The sequence below is a fragment of the Gambusia affinis genome, linkage group LG19 (genome assembly GCF_019740435.1).
Source record: "Gambusia affinis linkage group LG19, SWU_Gaff_1.0, whole genome shotgun sequence".
NCBI lineage: Eukaryota > Metazoa > Chordata > Actinopteri > Cyprinodontiformes > Poeciliidae > Gambusia > Gambusia affinis.
The window spans coordinates 14,161,186-14,180,324 of NC_057886.1; the positions used below are offsets into that span (position 1 = coordinate 14,161,186).

At 36.4% G+C, this 19,139-nt stretch overlaps 1 protein-coding gene across 1 annotated transcript; it reads right to left on the reverse strand.

The window, feature by feature from the left end:
• Positions 1-576: 576 nt before the first annotated feature.
• LOC122822053 (transmembrane protein 235) lies at positions 577-10,929 on the reverse strand. The gene is made up of 4 exons (XM_044100412.1): positions 10,652-10,929; positions 9,746-9,823; positions 8,098-8,235; positions 577-1,571 (listed from the first exon to the last, which is right to left on the reverse strand). The coding sequence occupies exons 1-4, from the start codon at positions 10,821-10,823 to the stop codon at positions 1,327-1,329; spliced, it is 633 nt and encodes a 210-aa protein (XP_043956347.1). The 5' UTR covers positions 10,824-10,929; the 3' UTR covers positions 577-1,326.
• Between the last annotated feature and the right edge of the window lie 8,210 nt (positions 10,930-19,139).

Genomic DNA, 19,139 nt, shown 5'->3' on the forward strand with positions numbered 1-19,139 from the left:
TTTACTCCAGCAGAGTTAGCAATGTTTTCACTCCAATAAAATACACTACAGCACCACTGCAATCCATATATAAGCAGGAAAACATGGTAGAGGAAATGCCCCCCTCTTCATGGCTAAAGGTCTGCATACATCAAAATGGAAAAAAAAAAAAAAAAGCCATTCAGCCAAACTGCTCAGCCTGCTTTCATATTACAGGGCTCAAACGTAAAGAAAGACAGCAGCAATTCATAAAGAGAAAACATATTTACACAGCAGGCAAACAAATGTAATTCCCTTACATGCTACTTCTGTTTCTGCTTTTTGCACTTAGATGTTGTAGATTGTAAAACAATTTGTTATATCAGACAAAAATGACCTGAGGAAAAACAAAATGCTGTCTTCAAATAATGTTTTCATTAATTAAGGGGGAAAAAAACTATTCATGCCATCATTGCTCAATCTGAGAAAGTCATTGTTACATTTGTTAAGTTATTAATTCATTGCTATTTTCCATACTGGCTTAGTTTTTTCATTTTTATTTTTATTATTATTATAATTTTATTTTCTATGTCTTGTTAGTGTCAGAGTTTCAAAATCAAATTCAGGCAATGTGAAATGGGCAAATAGGCATCTTAAAACTCAAAGCTTCTTAAAGGGTTACAAAGCCATTTCTAAGGCTTTGGGGCTCAATTAAACTACAGTGAAGCTGATTATCCACAGTGGGAGAAAAGATGGAACAGCAATGAATCTTCCAAGGAGTGGAAGATTTGAACAAACATGGAAAAAATAATGCTACTCTGCAATAATCAGCATGGCTAGGTTGCCTTTTCCATTTTACACAGCCACTCAGAACATCACTTTAGGCAAAGTCAGTTGACAGAAAGAAAATACAAGTGGCCAAGAAAAGTAATTTAATGTTAACTTGTTTGTGCATCTGCTAGAGCCAGCTTGCACTACATCTTCTGGTTTTGACTCTTGACCTGTTTGACCTCCTGAAACTTATATAACTCTTAAGAAAAATACAACATTCAATTAAGTGGCAACCAGGCTGAAAGCTACAGCATAAATACATTCAAGAACAAATATCTAATATTTTTTTCTTCCTGTTTTTATAAACACAATGTTAAGCAGACTCAGTATAGACACATTTTAATTTTGAAAAAATGAAAGCAGTTCAGTAATGTGATTTAATGTCAGCTTCTGTGCGTGCCTATGAAAGTTACCTTCAGTACATTCTGTGGTTTTTGGCTCTTGATGTTTTGGTTTCTTACAAGCTGGTAAGCTATTAAGAAACAAAACAACAACAGCTAAAAAAACTACCCTAAAAAATATGAGTGTATAGTTTCACTACAACATAGCTATGGCAACCCCAGAATCATAATGCCCTTTTATTTGAGTTATCCTGGCAGCCAGCAACAGCAGCAGACCTGTTGCTACCTCCAGGCTGTAGGAGAGCCATGCCAAGGCTAACGACCAGCCAAAGGAGACGTGCACAAAGACAAGATTTTCAGGGGGGACAATCCGTTGGAACTCCTCCATGGCCTTATTAGAGTATTTGATGTAGATGCTGACCCCTGACAGCGTGAAAACACCTGTTAACATGCAAGACACAAAAGAAAAAACAAAGCAGGATGAGAAAAAATAAATAAATAAATCATATCCATTTTCAACACATTGCTTTGTTCCAGGTACAAAGAATTGCATGTACCTCGCTGATGTGGACAAAATTGTCTGGACAATTCCTATGCTTCATCACTGCACACCGTAATCACAGTGATTTATTATATAAAACTGTCCATGCATCAATTTTCTATAGCCAATTTAGATGGAGTGCAGGCGATTCTAGCAGATAGGAGGTGAGAGCACACCGGTCCATCAAACAGCACAACACAGAGACAGGAGCTCACGTTCATGCCTACGGCCAATTAATCCCTCTGTGACTGTGGAAAAATGATTTTTGTTTTTACTCAAAGAAAAAATATAGAACAAATTGTTGTTGCATCGCAGCCGTCAAGAAATTACAACAGCAAAACAAAAATAAGTATTTTTGTATTTCTGTACACATTCACATTGTGTCCTGTGTTCTGATATATAATATTATCATAATAAATTTTCTGACAAGGTTTTGAAAATAATAACCTTTACGTAGCCATTAAACCTACCTCTCACTAAACCCACATTTCTAAATTAAAGTTATTTTATTTTATTAGTTTGATTCAATATTCTCATCTTAAATCTTATGTTTTCATTATATAAGTTAGCATAAATAAGTAAGTCTTTGTTTTATTAACCTGTGCAACGTCTCAGAGAATTAAGCTGCTAACATAAAAACAACTTTATTATGCTTTTTAGTTTATTTGTTGGATATGGCTGCATATATGCTGTTACTTACTTTTGGGAAAGATGTAAAATGTGCAAAACAAAAAGAAAGAGGTTACTAAGTGGTAGACTGCTGGTGGAGGAATGAATTCAAATTTGTTGCTGTCAACTGACCCTTTCTCAAGACCAGCACGTAGCTTAATTTCATTATCTTCTTAATACGTTTCAAACTGTGCAAAGAACCTGCACAGATGCTCAAAAATGCAGTTAAAAATAAAAAATATATATATAGAAGTCTAGGTGCTACGCAGGTATTCACCAAGTAAGACAATTCAAATTGTGTGGCTCATAAAAAATACATTAATATTGAAAAGTGAGTTACATTCTCACAGAATTTTTTGAGAACATTATTTTTTGTGTGTAAAAAAAAAAATCCATCTGCTTTTGAAATGTTAATCAAAGCAAAGAAAGACATATTGTCATTTCAAAATACTAAGACGTCTCAGTCTCACATAGTAGAAATGAAAAATAAAGTAAAAAAGCATCTCTCCCCTCTTCCAACTTTATCGTGATGTCTGTGTTTACGAGTGTGTGCATCTGTGAAGATTTGAAGCATGTTCAACAGAGCACAACCCTCCGCAGCTAAACGTAGCTTTGAGACCTCTGACAGGTGTTAAAATGTCTCTGGTTTTTTATGGGCCTATGAGGTCAGCAGGCAGGAAAAATTCACAATCACCCAGAATAGGCATCGCGTTTCGACATCCAACTATCCAACTATCAGTGACTTGCAAAAATATTCATACCATATAAGCGTTTTCACATTTTTGTAATATTTCATAACATTAAATCTTAGAATATTTTCAAGAGATGTTATATAATAGCCATTTTCCAGGCATGCCAAAGAAAACCCTTTTCACAGCATGATGAAAAGGGCTCATGGTGTTGTAATTAAACACCACCATGTTAAATGATAAAGGCGTTTTTTTGTTTTTTTCTTCAGCCCAATGTGCAGTAAGCAAAACAAAAAACTCAGTCTTGGTCATAGCTGACCAAAAAAACACAGTCTTCCACATTTAGTTTGTGCCCAAAGGGGCTTGTGACAAGATATAGACAAGGCTTCTGATGACTTTCTTTTAATGCTTGGCTTCTTTATGGTAAGACAACAAGTGTGCCAAATACTAGTTCTTTAAAACTAGCTCCCACCTGAGCTGCTGGTCTCTGCAGCTCCCCTTCAGCTTCCTAATGATCCCCTTCTCAGCATTTTAGGTGGACAGCTATGTCTGGGTTTGCATTTGTAGAAAAGAATAGAAATATTTTAATATCCTAGAGTCTGGAAATATATGTTAAGGACTTTGGATATTATTTTATAAACTAAACCTGCTTTAAATGTTTAAGGCAACGTCACCCTTGCTGTGGTATCTTCCCAAGACAGTTGTATTTTTATTGTATTTTAGGATTATTTAAGAATATGCAATGAACAAAAAGCAGAAACTTTTTGTTTTTAAATCTTTTTAAAATTTAAATTTGTATGATAATAATAAAATAGTACATCTCTTCAGAAATGCCTATTTATGACTTTAATTTTGTTTGAAGAGGCTGAATGAACAGTTTACCAGGCTTAGTAATTACCTAGTGGCTCTGGGTACAAAATTAATTACTAACTGTAAAACAAGAGCAATCCTGTTGGAAAATTAATACCTTAAGAGATGTTCTGCTAGAAATAAAGTGCAATTGTAAGACAATGCAGGTTTTCAATTTCTTTGAAAATCAGAAATCACTTCCCATTATTCTCAAGTTAAATTTTAATTTAGCTTTGTAAAAATTACCCAGCTTTGTCAAAAATGATAAATGTCAGTGGGAATTTAAACTGTAGTGAAGTTGTGCTATTTTTTTTAACCAATTATAGATTTTTTTTTTTTTTCACAAAAACCCAAGACGCTCATCTTCGGAAAAATTAGAAGAAAAAAATGTGAATGGTAGATATACATAGTGTTTATATTGCTTAGAATTCCGGGTAATTTCAGGTAAAATGTTTTGACAAAGAGTAAACAACACAACACAAACACACACACACACACCCACACAAATCTTCATGCTGTGATGTAACATTGGCCACTGCAATTATAGAACAGCAGAGCAGCTTGTGTGAATTTATTCCTCAGTCATATGCAAATTATCCCTGTATGCTGCCTCCAAAAATATAATCTGTTCATTGACTCCACAGAAGGGAGCAGTGCTGTAAAGCTGCCCATTGAACAGTATCTGGATGTTCTATAACGTATCTTGAATCAATTGTTTTTTCTTTCCTTACCTTTTTCTTTTTGTCTGTTCTTTTCTGGATTCCTTGAGTTTTGCGATGGATGGAGGAATTGTCTCGGTTGAGCTGTATTTACTCTCGGCAATTACTAATATTTACATTCACAACTGCTTGGTTTTTTTTTCCACATGGTGTAGTAAAATCTACACCCAGTGACACAACAGCGAGATCAAATGAAGAGAGGAAGAAACATTTATAATTGAAGCTAAAACAACAAATGTGTAAAAGGGTATGATCCAAAGATATTACAGCACTATTCTGCACTAATTAAACAATTTATTATACTGGTTTGCACTGCGCATGGATTGAACTATGCAGCACAGGAAAATAAATAAATAAATAAAAGTCTTTTTTTTATATATCTCATGGTCACAGATGCTTCTCTAAAATCTAGAGATATTTTCCAGAGTATGATGGCAGTGCTAAAAGAGGAATCTCAAACTGACACAAACCCCCCAAATATCAAAATGTGATAATGCATTTAAAAAGAACTGAGGAGAGAGGAACAAAATCCTAAAACCCATTACCTCACTCTTTACTTTCGTGTGTTTACTCTGGTTTTCAAGGTGGGAGAGTGCAGCATTAGCACATCTTTTAATGTGGGCAGAACCCGACTAAGACTCGGTATTTTATCAGAGGGTGCAGCCATATTAAAACCTAATAATGTTTTATACACAATGGGGGTAAAGAATCTGGAGAAATACCTACTGGTTTGCTCAAGGTCCTTTGATGCTTTCATCTCTTTCCTTTTCTTGTCAGACAGTGGCTGCTTTTTCACACACCTGTACTTTACGATTTGGACATGTCTCTGCAGTTTCGACACATTTTGAACATCTCTCTGTGCAGTGTCCTGGGTGGTCACTTGGAACTTAGCCTCAGTCTGTTTGTGCCCTGATATCATATTTATTCCAACTGTTACGGGTTGCTATATATTATGTTAGATATATTATTGTGTCTCTCCCGAGAGAGAGAAAGAGAGAATCTAATCAAAAAGGTTAATGGAGCGATGTAATTCTGCACTCTAAAAATCTGGTAGAAAAAGTGTCCTTACTGTCTAAAAATACATTTATGTTCAGAGAAATTTTTTAAAAGTGCTTCTGTCATGTCTGGCTTGTGTTGAGGAGGACCCAGATTGAAACAGGGCAGAGGCATGTGCATGATGGAGAGCGTATCTAATGGTGAAAGTGAAGACTCACAGAACATGCAGGAAACACACACAGTCAAAAGAAGGATCCAGCAGTGAGAAAAAGAAACCAAGGGGCTCAAATACTGTGGAGATGTGATTGTTTTCATCAGACCTAGGTAAGTACAATCAACAGAATGAATGGCTGCTGAGTGGGGAGCAAGGAGATTAAATAACTGAAACTGGAAATACTACTAGCAGACTAATAAATACTCTGGAAGCAGAGATTAATATAGAAAATACAAAAAAATAACTCAAAATCCACGATCCAAATTATAGAACTTAAACAATAACAAATCAAAAAGCCCACATGATCATGACAGCTTTAATTTTTCATTCAAGTGACATGAATCATGACTAACAAGGGCATTAATGAACTCTACATTTGAATTTAAACAAAATTTTATAAGGGAGATAATAATGTCATGTCAAATATTAAATAGACATTGTGAGCCAGGGGAGGAGAGTGTGTGTGGATGGATGTAGGGTCTTTTACTCCACAGCAATCTTTTCTGAGATTTCACACAGCTTCTTTGTGAAGTATTACTGTGAAAGTGCTGTCATCAACACAGTCAATTAAGCTGTTATCCATGCTGAGGTGGTTTGGCGGTAATGGGTGTTTAAGTAATTGGTCAACATCAAAAAGGAACATCTTACTATCCTCTTGTGTTATACTCACCTATATCCAAAAATAAGACAAAAATTGATCCTTATTCAACTTTTGCATTGATTTCAGGAGCATGCAAGCAATTATATGACACATTTTCACACACATAAAGAGGTTTTGAGTGAAGTCCACTAGGTCAGTAAGACACATCCACATATGTAAGGCAAGTTCTGAGGATGCACACCTTCCAGAAATTACCCAACCTAATCTCAGTAGTTCTGTCAACAAGAAAAAGACAAAGGAACAGTAGTATGTCTGAAGTTATGAGTGAAATAGAAAAAAAGATGGAGTGAGTACTTTTTACTTTTAAGGCATCATAAGTTAATTGTTGGTGAGTTCTGAGGTATAAACATCCTTTACTAAATATAATAATAAAATTTTTATGTGACAGTATTTCAAATTTAAAAAAAGTAGAAAAGACAAGTGTCAGGTCTAAGCTATAGCCAATAGGTTAATGCACTGTGAAAGCTGATAATGTGTTGAGTTACAATTCTCTCTGTGCTGCTCACAGAGCACTTTTAAGTCCTTCTGCATGGTGTAGCTTTGTTAAGTCTCCAAGCTACTGCACTGAATTGCATGTCTGCTGAGTCTATTGTACAAACTAACTGCTTCTGAGTCCACTGCTCCTATGAATGGCCTTAAATGGAATTATGGTGATGACAGGCTGAAGGAGGAGGCGCATTGGAAATACCTAATAACCCCCTTTTAAAACTGTTCCAGAATGAAGTGGAAGCAATAATGTCAATTATTCACACTAAAACTTGTCATGCTTGTCATAGTGCATATATTTCTCTAAATTATATAGATTTGTGAGCTTCAAACTAATTGGAAACGAAGCAGTTCATGAACATTCACTGCAATTTTAGCATTTATATTTCCACATTTACATTGTGGTTTCACCATAATATTCTGATATCCAGTTAACACAGACACAGCGCTGACATATTCTTTTCACTCTGGAAATATAATTGTCAACTGAACTCGATGTGCATATGCAGCAAGAAATGTCTCAGTTTTGCAAAATATCCATGTTTTACACTTCGCATGGCACTAAATCATCTTAACTTGAAAGTTTAGAGAAAATTGCATACTCGCAAAATTTGTCGCTGGACTCAAGCCAGGGTTTTGTTTTGCTCATTAACTTCTTATTTTCCTTTTAATAATTGATCATCATTACCCACTAAAATAACACTTTGAGCAAAGACAAGCATGGCACAGTGACATACGGTTTCTTTTTTGTGCAAATTACCCATGATTTTTTTAGAAACATTTGCCCTCAAACTATTTTAACACATACCACATTAACACCACTAAAATAGTTTTTTCTCTTTTTTTGTTTTTTTGTTTTTTTTTATGGCAGTCACTCCACTCAAGTGTACTTCCCATCCCACAAAATCTGAAAGTAGTGGTTTTACTCAGAGATTAATCAGATGCAAGTGCAGCTGAAACTGAATTTTCAAGGCTTCCTCTCACATGTAAACGTACGTCTTTGTGTTGTGTTGTACATACATCACGACACAGCACATTTGCTGTTGTTTTTTTTTTTTTAACTGTTTTGATTATAACCTTCATACAAAGCACAGATTATGAATTCAAGCACAGCAACACATCAAGACATGTGAATGAACTTACTGCAGAGGAAAACATAGGAAGCCGATGCAGCCAGCAGCCTGGGACTGCAGGCCAATGAGCTGACCAGTCCGAAGATCCATCCGAACACCAGCAGTACCAGGCTGAGAGGCAGCAAGATGACCACTACCTTGTGCAAGTCTGCAAAAACGCACATTCCCAATACACAGAAAGGATTCGGAGGTTTGTTAGATTATCTGAACTACAGCTCTGCTGTATTTCACTGTAATGCTGTGTGCAATCATGTGGAAAAGCTTCCAAGATTCCCAAATTGATTTTAGCTATCTGGGGAGCCTTCGAGCCTTTTATTTCTACTGTCAGTAGAGGATAATCAACTCGCAGACATGATGAAGGTACCCCTTTTCTCGAACAAGTGATTTAACTCTATTTCTTGCAAGGTTGTAAACAAGGGCTCTTTGAAACCCCCATGGATGCTGATCTAATCTTAGGCCTTTGTGAAGCACTGTTCCTCCACAGAATGTCCAAGTAGGCTTATTGTTAGTCTCTTGAACATATGGTTCCAGATTCATCTCAGCAAGTAAGAAAATTATTAAAGTAATATTAATCTAAACTGAAAAGGAATCACTAAACAGAAAGTAATGCAGTTCCGAGATAAACTTTAAAAAATGTCTTATAGCTAATTAACACCCAAAATTCTGCTTCTTGTAAAGTTGGACTATTATTAAAATAAGAATTACAAATGTTATGTGTCCTCACAAGCATTGGGCAGAATGCTGAATTTTTCAGTCCCAAAAAGGTGCTGCTTTGGAAGCTACAGACTCACAGAAGGCCATTAACTAATGGAAAGTAAATTGAAAGGAAAAAATGTAAAGACAAAAAAGTGTACTAGCAACAAGGTTACCCACATCATGACCTACAACCATATTTTTATTGCACTCAGTTGTGAACCATGAAGCATCCTAGGTAGACTAAGAAGAAAAAGTTGGACAATTGGACTGCGGCAACATGGTCCATTTCATGTGGAAATAGAGGAACACAATCCTCTATTTTCCGGGGTGACAACTGCACACTCAGTGAGGACTTTGGGAAGCTAAGTAATCTGCAGGTGCTGTTCCAATGTGTTTTAGTGAGTCCAAGGTCAGCATGGTCATCTGTCTAGATGTTTTAGAGCCCTTCATGTTTCCTGCTGCTGACAAGCTTTATGGAGAGGTTGTGTTCATTTTCCAGCAGGACTTAGCACCTACTCATACAGTCAAGTGCACCAATAATTACTTTACTCAACATGGAATCACTGTGCTCACCTGAAACAAACCTCTTAGAGAATCTACCACATACAGTTACCACATGTAGCTCCTTTGTGCACACAGATTTTTGTGCATGCAAGGTTCAATAGCATGCACAAAGAAGCACTATGTGGATATATTTGACATACTTCCAGCATGTCAATATTTTTTGCATTAAAACTCTTTTTTTTTCCTCGCTCTTACATAAAATTAAAATTTGTTGGAAAAACGTCCATTTGTGGGTCTTCTTTAGCTGTGAGTTACAAGCATCAAAATTAACATGGGTATATGACTGAATAACCTTACCAGAAAATGATTTGCTTTTGGATTATATTGCAGCCATGTGTGACAACCACTTGAATTCTATTAAACTCATATGTCAGTTGTTAAAAAAAAAAAACACTCACTGAGAAGGTGCCTTTCAGTCTCTGACAGGCTGGACATATTTGCTGTAAAAGAGGGGATGACTGAACTCCTATTTGCACCTGAAAATGTCAGAGGGAAAGGTTACAAGTGACAGACTTTACAGACCTCACAATGCTAAAAAAAACAAAACAAAAAAAAAAAACAAAAAAAAAAATTTTTTCAAAAGCAAAGTATCTGCCTTCCATTTCCTTTTTAAAATGCTCCAGTGTGTATGTTGTGCACTGAGAATTCCTCTCTCTGGATGTTCAGTTATTGATCGGATGAAGGGTTCATGTTGCATTACTTCACAATTATTGTAAGAACTGTGGGTGCAACCTCCAACCAAATAAACACATTATGAACCTCAAGCTGTGCAGATTAAGAGCAGAACACTTAACATCACTCACAAGATATCCCTAACAAGCTCCTTTGTGCACACAGATTTTTGCGCATACGAGGTTCAACAGCTCTCACGTTATTTCAGATAAATGTCATTTAAATTCAGTCAGTATTTCACATATATAGATTTACTTCGGCCAGATAAAAAAACTCACTATGGTGATCTGAGATTCAAGTCAGGTTGCTTCAGCACCTGGGTTCTGCACAACCAGCGGATGAGGTTTTAATCGGGAGCTGATGATGATTAGAGCAGTAATGCAGCATCAGCACACAAATAAACAGATTGCATATAAAGAATGGTCGATGCATTCATGTATTTGCATTGTTTTAGAAAAAATATTTTCTTGAATAGAAAGGTTGAATCATAAATAATCAACTACCCGGGTATTTCCGCCTGAAATTTAAAATTGTAGAACTAAGTTGCAATAACTGAGTAGATTTAACATGTGGATGATACAGAAGCGGATACATTTACGATTTATTAGTAAATGAACATGAATTCGCCAAACCTTCAATGATTCTCCACAATCCAGAGTGTGAACTCAGGTCATTTGGCCCCGTGTGGTTGGGCTTATTTACATCGATAATGTACCAGTAATCAGTTCCGATGGCCACAGCAAGGAATGCGAAGCTGAGTAAACCAGTAAAGCCAGCCGAGAGCACAACCAGTCCGTACTTCATTGTTCACTCAGAACAGAGACCGCTTATTTTTTCTGTATCTGAGGAGACGCTCCGGGAAATGCGCCGCGTAAAAGCTCTCCAGCTGGATCCATCCCTGTAAAGTGATGTTTCTCCGCTCCAGTTGCAAATAAAAAGGACATTTAAAAAAAAAAGAAAGAAAACTAAAAAGAAAGAAACAACAAAATATTCCACTGGTTATATCCACCTGATAAATATTAAAGAGAAAGGAAAAAAGCATTTATAGAGACAAAATGTGAGCAGCCTTGCTTTTTTTGTCATCCCTCATCACTGCGAGACGGCGACTGCTGTTTGATTTCTGTAGCGCTCCTGGAGTAATCCATATTATCAAGTTAAGTGAATACAATGCTAAGCTTCTGGTCCGTAATTTCAAAATAAAACACCTCTCAGGAAATAGTTGTGACTGTTCTTTTAACAAAATAAAACACCCACCTTTCAATGACAGCAGTAGAACAGTCCCAGTCCAAATTAACCAGGTTGGAGCTGTAGGAGCAATGTCTTTTTGTTGTTGTTGTTGTTTTGTTTGTTTGGGGGTTCTTTTTTTGGTTTTTTTACATGGGGGCACACAATAAAATAATGAAACAAAAAGGAAGGGGGATATTTCAACCTTTTGATAATAAGTGAGCCAAGGAATCAAAGAGCCGATTGCAGCTCCAGGGCTGCAGGTTGCGAATCTGTTGTGTAACAGTTGTAAACTGATTCTATCTCAATATGTCTAATGCTAAAAGTGTGAAACCTTAATTTTAAATTAATTGTTAAAAGGAAAGTATACGGGTAAAAAGTGAAACTAGTCCAATGGCTAGTTAGTTATGGTTTCTGTACCAGTACTTGATTACAATAAGTAATGTATTTACCATATTTTCCAGATTATAAGCTGCTACTTTTTTCCCCACGTTTTGAACCATGCGGTTTACAGCCCGGTGCAGCTATTCTGTGGATTTTCTTCAACCTCGAGGGGATTCTTTAGCAGGAAGTGAATCAATGAAAGTTAAAATTGGAAATCAAAGAAGACAGTGTTGATTTTCAGTTAGAACAAGACTATGCTAGGATCAGGCACGACGGAGAAATTTCTTCAAACTCGTACCCCCTCATCATGGAAACCACACGAAGAAGTTCATATGATGCCGCTTTTAAGTTGAGGGCTATTGATATAGTAGTACAGGAGGTAAATAGAGCTGCTGCACGTAAGCTCGGCGTGAAAGAATCCATGGTTCGGTGTTGGAGACAGAGGGCTGTGCCTTAACAGCAGATTTATTAAGTGGAAAACCGAGACCGACGGAGAGACCAGCGGCTTATAGCCCGGTGCGGCTTACATATGTAGTTTACAGTTTTTGGGGGGGGTTTTGTTTGTTTTCTTTTTTAAACTTTGTGAATGAGGCTTACAGTGAGGCGCGCTCTATAGTCTGGAAAATACGGTAGTATTGTATTAAATAAGATTTTAAAAAATAATGTTGACTAAAACTATTTTGGTTTGGTGCCAGGAGAGGGCGCAGTACACTAATGCTCCTGGATATGAGTGTCTTCAGTAGAGGAGCAGTTCCACAGAGGTAATGGCACCTGTTGGCTCATATCTAGAATTGGCCATGGACTACAGCAGGGGTTTTCAAAGTATGAAAGGGTGAGCCCCCCTCCAAGGAGCACAATGCCTGCTGCGCCCCTCTGCCCCCTCCACGGGTGGGGGGTGGAGTTGTAAAAACTCCACCTTCAGCCCCACTCTGGCCAAAACCAGTGATGGCATAGTTACTTTGAAAAAGTAACTTTAATTGGACTACTGATTACTCCTTGAAAAAGTAACTTAGTTAGATTACTGACTACTTGATTTGGAAAGTAACTAAGTTACACTAAAAGTAACTTTTTAGTTACTTTCAGCAGCTGCTAACAACAACGCTCTGCCTCCTGTGAAAATCACATTGATCTTTGTCAATACTTAATTGTAAGTTATTTTATAATGGTAACATCAACAATGTGTCTCCACTGATAAGGTTGAACTGAAGAGGAGATTGTAGAAAAAACAGTACAAAAAATAAAAAACATGAGTAATTTGTGTGGTCCACTGTTGTCTGGAAAACTCTGAAGGATTTTAAAGCCCCCCTCCCCCCAGCCTCCAGATTCTGCGTTACGCCCCTGAGTTTGATGTCGCAGCGCACAGAGCTCCTCCTGCAGCTCCACAGCTCAGATGGCTGCGACACTTACCGTAATATTAATAATTATAACGGTGCTAACTTGCCATTATAATTATTGCCAACTCCGGACACGTTTATTCGTGGCTGTTTTCACGTTTATTGCGCTGTTCATATTGGTCTCGATGTTTGCAGTTTTCTGGAGCGCAACGCGAAGCTCGACGTCATTCAGAGGTAATACATTAACTTGACATTAACAAAGACACAGCGGAACGGATCATCCTGGAAATGATGAACAAGGAGAGACTGAGTAATACTACCTTAATGACGGACAAATTCTGGGATTTATTATGAGTCTCTGCTTATTCCCAACCCCAAATGAGAAACTTCACGTTCAAAAACGAGCCCAAAAAGGCGCAACCCGCCGCTCATTAAATCTGCAAGCGACTTTAAAAAATGAAGCCCAAAGCCGTTTATAATAATCGGACTTGTCGACAGAAACTCAAAATAGTTCCAGTTTTTCCACCAACAAAATGCGCATCTCCCTCCATTGTTTACATTTCTGTCGCATAGAGACGTCGGTCACGACAAGACGCGTAGAGGAAATATGATTAAATGACAAAAGAAGATAGTAACGCACAGTGATTTTGATAAGTAACTGTAGTCTGACTACTGGATTTGAAACAGCAACACGTTAGATTACTGGTTACTGAAAAAAGTGGTCCGACGTCAGTAACGTTACTGACATTACTGGCCAAAACATCCTCTAAGGGGGGAAACATTTCCACTGATCCCCGCTCCACACGCGCACCCCACAGTACCAACTTTTTCCTAAATCCACAGAGTTGATCGTGTGCGTAAAAGACGTTTCTCTCACATCAGTAGACAGCAAGCAGATAGCTTTTCCGGTTTACTTTTTCCCTCGCACCGCGCCTCCCCTAAAGTGCTCTGGCGCCCCCCAGGGGAGGCGCGCCTCACACTTTGAAAACCGCCGGACTACAGTATAACATCTCAACATAATGTAAGTGTAATTGTTACTGGAAAAAAACAAAAAAAACAAAACTGTGATCTCAAATTCTACATTCTGATTTACTACTTTTGTGGGGAAATCTGAGTTAAAAATTTCACTTAGGTATTTTTAAGCATGTCTGTCATCGCTGCCTAATAAGAACAGGGCTGTGGACATCTTTTGGAGGGGGATGAATGGGAGGAGGAGAAAATAACAGGCTGTCATGATGTAATGATAATCGTAGCTTTAAAGATTTGTAATGCTGAGACAGTGTAATGAGATAACCTCTTGTTTCGGCAGAACAAATGTTTAATTAAGGAGGTTCAGTCTGAAAACTAGGTTACTCTTTTTGGAGTACATTTCTTATGACGTTAAGAATAAGAGATCGTGATAAATGATTTCAAAACAGTAACACAAACAGTAAAACAGTCAGTCTGGCTCATCTGGAGACATCTACCCATTTCTCTTGTTTCAAATGGTCTGCTTTGTTGCACAGGGATAGTGAGTGAAAGGTAATTTTCAACCCTGCCACAAATTTTGATTTAGTCTGAGCTTTGGAATACATTCTCCAGGACATTTTGAGTTCATTCTTTTGTAGCCTTGTGGCCTTATAGCTGTGGATGTTGCCTTAGTCTCACAGGAAATAAATCTTTAACTAAGTTCTCCTGCATTCTGCAGAAAACTTTTCTTTCTTTTGTTTCTTTCATGCATTCGCTAGAAAAATACATATATAGCTTACAAAGTTCTTTTCTATGTACGTCGTCCTAGAACCAGAGTATCCTCATACAGGCACATTTTGTAGACACAAGGTGACTTACACTTTTCCTACAAGGAAATGTTTTAGGAAATAGATGTGAATAATTATGGAACACATAGGAACCAACAAGAGTCTTCATTACAGAGCATGCTTCTATCATTCCCAGATTAGGATTAGTATTGCTCCACGTAAAAAGCTGAATTATTGAGCCTATATCCTCAAGAACTGGTGAGATATGGTCAAATCCAGCTGCCAAAATAAATTATTTAGTAAAGTTCTAAGGAAGAATTTTAAGTTACGCTGTCTATAATGATAAGTCTGTGAAGAAAATGTATTCGACCTTAAAAGCAAATGTTCTTCGGCAAAGGAAAGAAAATTGAGGCTTGATGTAATCCCTCCCTGTTTGACTGGCATTTTGCGTCATTGTTCCCTTGACTCTCTTGACTCTTGGCTGCTTAGAAATTTTTCACCCACTCACACGTTCTTTAGCAAGTTTTATTTAGTGATTTGATTTAGCCATACTGCTAGGTCTTTTCTCTCTGACTAGTTGTTTTCTGTACTTCCTGTCATGCTTAGGGTGTTTTAACCTGCTAAAACAACACGAAACAATGCTCAGCTTCACCCATGCCTCATGATTGCCTCATATTATTATGTAACACTTTTGTATGATGCAGAATTTAGAGCTGAATCAATAACCTCTTATCAGATAGAAACAAATAACCAGAACTTTGAAAACAAGTTCAGTTTAGTTTTAAATGAAGTGACTGTTGTCTGCTGTCATAGTGATTAAGACAACATGACAGCATATTGTTGCAATTGGATAAAATTGCAACATTATGCAGGGATAAGTTGTTTTCCTGCAACATATAAAATGCAGGGTAAATTTGTTCTTTGGCTTTTTTAATAAAAGTAATTACAAGTCTACGAATCCTATAATTAAATATTGACAAATTCTCCACTCTGTTCTAAATTTGTAGATGAAACCACCTGTAGATGATTTTTTGTATCTCAGTGATTTATCTTTAACAAGTGTCTTTTCCTGTCTTTAAATATCTTTTGCCAGGCTGAAAAGAAAGCTCAGCCTTCTGAATCCCTGAGAAAACTTTTAGATTTTCTTTTAACAATGTTGTTCAATAAGAAAGAGAACAAGAAAGTTTCAAAAAAAAAAAATTCTACAGCTTGTTTTTGAACACTTGCTTCAATCATTTCCATCAGATTTGGGCTCTCTGATTCTAATTGGATTGATTGGAGAACTTGAGAAATTATGGTGTTATTACGTTGTGTCAGATAATCAGAGAGACGTACAAAACAGTTTAGTGACGCATGGAATCAAAATCAACTTGATGTACCCATGTGTGAAAGTGAATACTGCTGGTCTACGTGTTTCTCTCTATTTATTGTTACTGATCATGACATGTTATTTCTATCTTTAAAAAGCTTTGTGGTCATCAAAACTGTTGAGCGTGGAGTCTTGTAATAGGAATCTATTTTTTGGTACTATTAAGGAAGGAATTTAAAATAATAATGATAATAATCCCAATTGTGGCTGTCTCACTAGACAACACAGTCAATTGAAATAGTGCTCTTTAATACAAGCAGGGATCCCGATTATGAAACATTTTTTTGTTACAAAACCACTAAAGAAACACACACACAGTTTTCTTCTCATATGCACAGAAGCTCAGTAATAATTTATTAAACGTACAGCACATTATCTTCAACTGTAATATGGGATGTTTTTTGACAAAGACAGATTTTGTCGAACTGAATAATGCTCAGTTCATCTGTTCAAAATCAGGCATGTTTCCAACACCATCTTAGATACACCTGCTGCTATATAGATATGGGAGGTTGTATTTCAAAACGAAAATATCTTCCAAGCGTTACGATTTTACTGCACATGCAACCTAAACATGCAGGATATTTTAGGTTTATTTTATTTTAATCATGCAAATATTATCTGAGTATGAAAGCTGTCATTTGTTTGAAGCAGTTTGAAGCATAAGAAATGTTTACAGAACACGTAAAGATTTTCTTGTGGCATCAAAACGAGCCCAAATCTCCTATGTTCTTTCAAGGTGCATACAAGTTGATATCGGTGTATGAGAGGTTATATTGACATGCTGGCATTTGTAGCCAAAACACTTTACTTTTCTCTCATTTGTCTAAAGAACATTTTTCTAGTCCATTGTTCAAGATTTAACCAAGTCTTGAGGTTCAGTCAGATGCAGTTTTGGAATCATACATCCTGGTAATCCATCTAAACAAGCCATACTTACCAAATGTTGTTTTCTGTTTTACTTTTTGACATTGTTTGACAAAAATAGAAACCAGACATTGGCTGGAAAACCATCAAAATGATTGAGCTGATTAGTGTCTGAATTCATTTGTTAAACTCCAGCCATATTTTAGATACTATTTAAGCAAGTGTTTTATAAACGATATGTGAGGTTGTTGAAAAAAATCTTCCAATCAAAGAACACATTGCTGAAAATTGTGCAGGATTTGGATTCTTATTAATGCAAGTAAGACATGATATTCATATTTCTTTTATGAGACTAATACAAACTTCAGCTTGATGTGAAAGCGATGATGAAAATTGTTGGCCTCACATTTAATTCAAGAGTTAGTAGAAAGAGACTTTAATGATTGATTCAATGACTGTCAAGGTCAAAAGAGAAGCACAAATTATCAGCCTTCATCTTGTTGACTTTTGTTGTGAGGAGTTTGCAATAGTACATTAGGTTTGGTTTTCATAAAACATTGATCTGTCCATCATGACAAGACATTCTTCCGTTGGCGCAAAGGACTCTGTTGAGCTGTGACATTATTTATGAAAAATACGATTTCCTCCCAGCAACTCTTATATAAAAGTTATATACAGTCAAAATGTTTTTTTAGAATTGCACTAAGCTGATTTTTGCTGTCAAAAATACATATAGGTTTTTTGAAATAGCAGATCTGATCACTTCCAATCCAATAACATACAATTGAAATCACTCACTTTCTCCTAACTCCACATACAAATAAGAGCATTTAGATTTTTTTTTTGGGTCAAATAACATAAATACCACCTTGGTTTTAAAGCAGTGATGAAATGAGGGTGTTTTTTTCAGCCAAACAAAACATCGTATTCAGAGTGGTGTCAGTCAACCCTTTGGAGATTTATCTTGTTTACTTTTCACAATTAATCTTAAAGGTTCACGAACCTTTAATTAGAATCTATTGTCAACACGTTTTAATTAGAAAAATAAAACCCAGAGCAATACTTTTAATTTTGGCAAAAGGTGAATTCCTTTTCTCTTTTATGTTGGAAATGTCTGGTTATAATTAACCAACAATATCATTTAATTTTCAGTTTCTTGTTATCATTTCTGAGAGATTTTCTCCTTCCCTTCTGTCTTAATAATGCATCAGCACATGCAGAACAATATGCTCAGAAGAAGTAAAGACATCTTTCTGTTTGTTTTCCACAGTTCACAGGCTTTGCAGAAGAGGCTTTGCAAAGAGACATCAATACAACGCTTAACAGAAAATATAAACTTTGTAATCAACTGACTTTCAGTAATTTCAGATTAATTTAATGCTGAATAATCCATATATATTCAGAGTAAGGAAGATGGTGAAAAGATGGAAGAGCCATGTGATTCACCAAGAGACTCATGGAAAGGAAAGAAAAGCAGACAACAAAAATGACCTGTTATTTGTTCCTGATAACAGAAGTACATATTTTTCCCGTCTGCTGTGTTTTTGCTATAATGAAAATCAATATGCCTGCCTATTTTCTTTCACTGACTTTGTCTCAGATAGTCTGGCTGAGTGAGAAGAGATTCTGTTTACCACTCTAAATTCCCATCTTTTTATCATGCATATTTACTTGCTTTCTTATTCATTGAATCCCAGTGATGTTAAACTTAGCTTTAGTTGTCTCGAGCTAAAACACTGCTTGTAACTTGAATGTTTCTTCTTTTTTATTTTCCGGGTCTATTGAAAGTGGGGGTATGTTATAAACACCCTTTACTGTTCACTTAAGATTTATTGCTTTTGTCTTTTTAGCTACTCTGTATGTATCTTATGCTAATTTTGGAACTAAAATGATAATGATAAAAAAGATAACTATTATATGTAATTTGTTTTTGTTTTTTTGCATAGCACACAAATAACAAACCCAAATGTTTGTGTTTGCAATGTAACAAAATTGAAATAATTTAAGAGCTATTAACATCCCTAAATTCTTTCAGTCTGAATTCAGAATGTAACTTTTGTCTTTTGTTTCAATATATTATTTTGACATGGGCTGCACAGTGGCACAGTTGGTAGATCTGTTGCCTTGCAGCAAAAAGGTCCTGGGTTCAATTCCCGGCCCGGGGTCTTTCTGCATGGAGTTTGCATGTTCTCCCTGTGTATGCGTG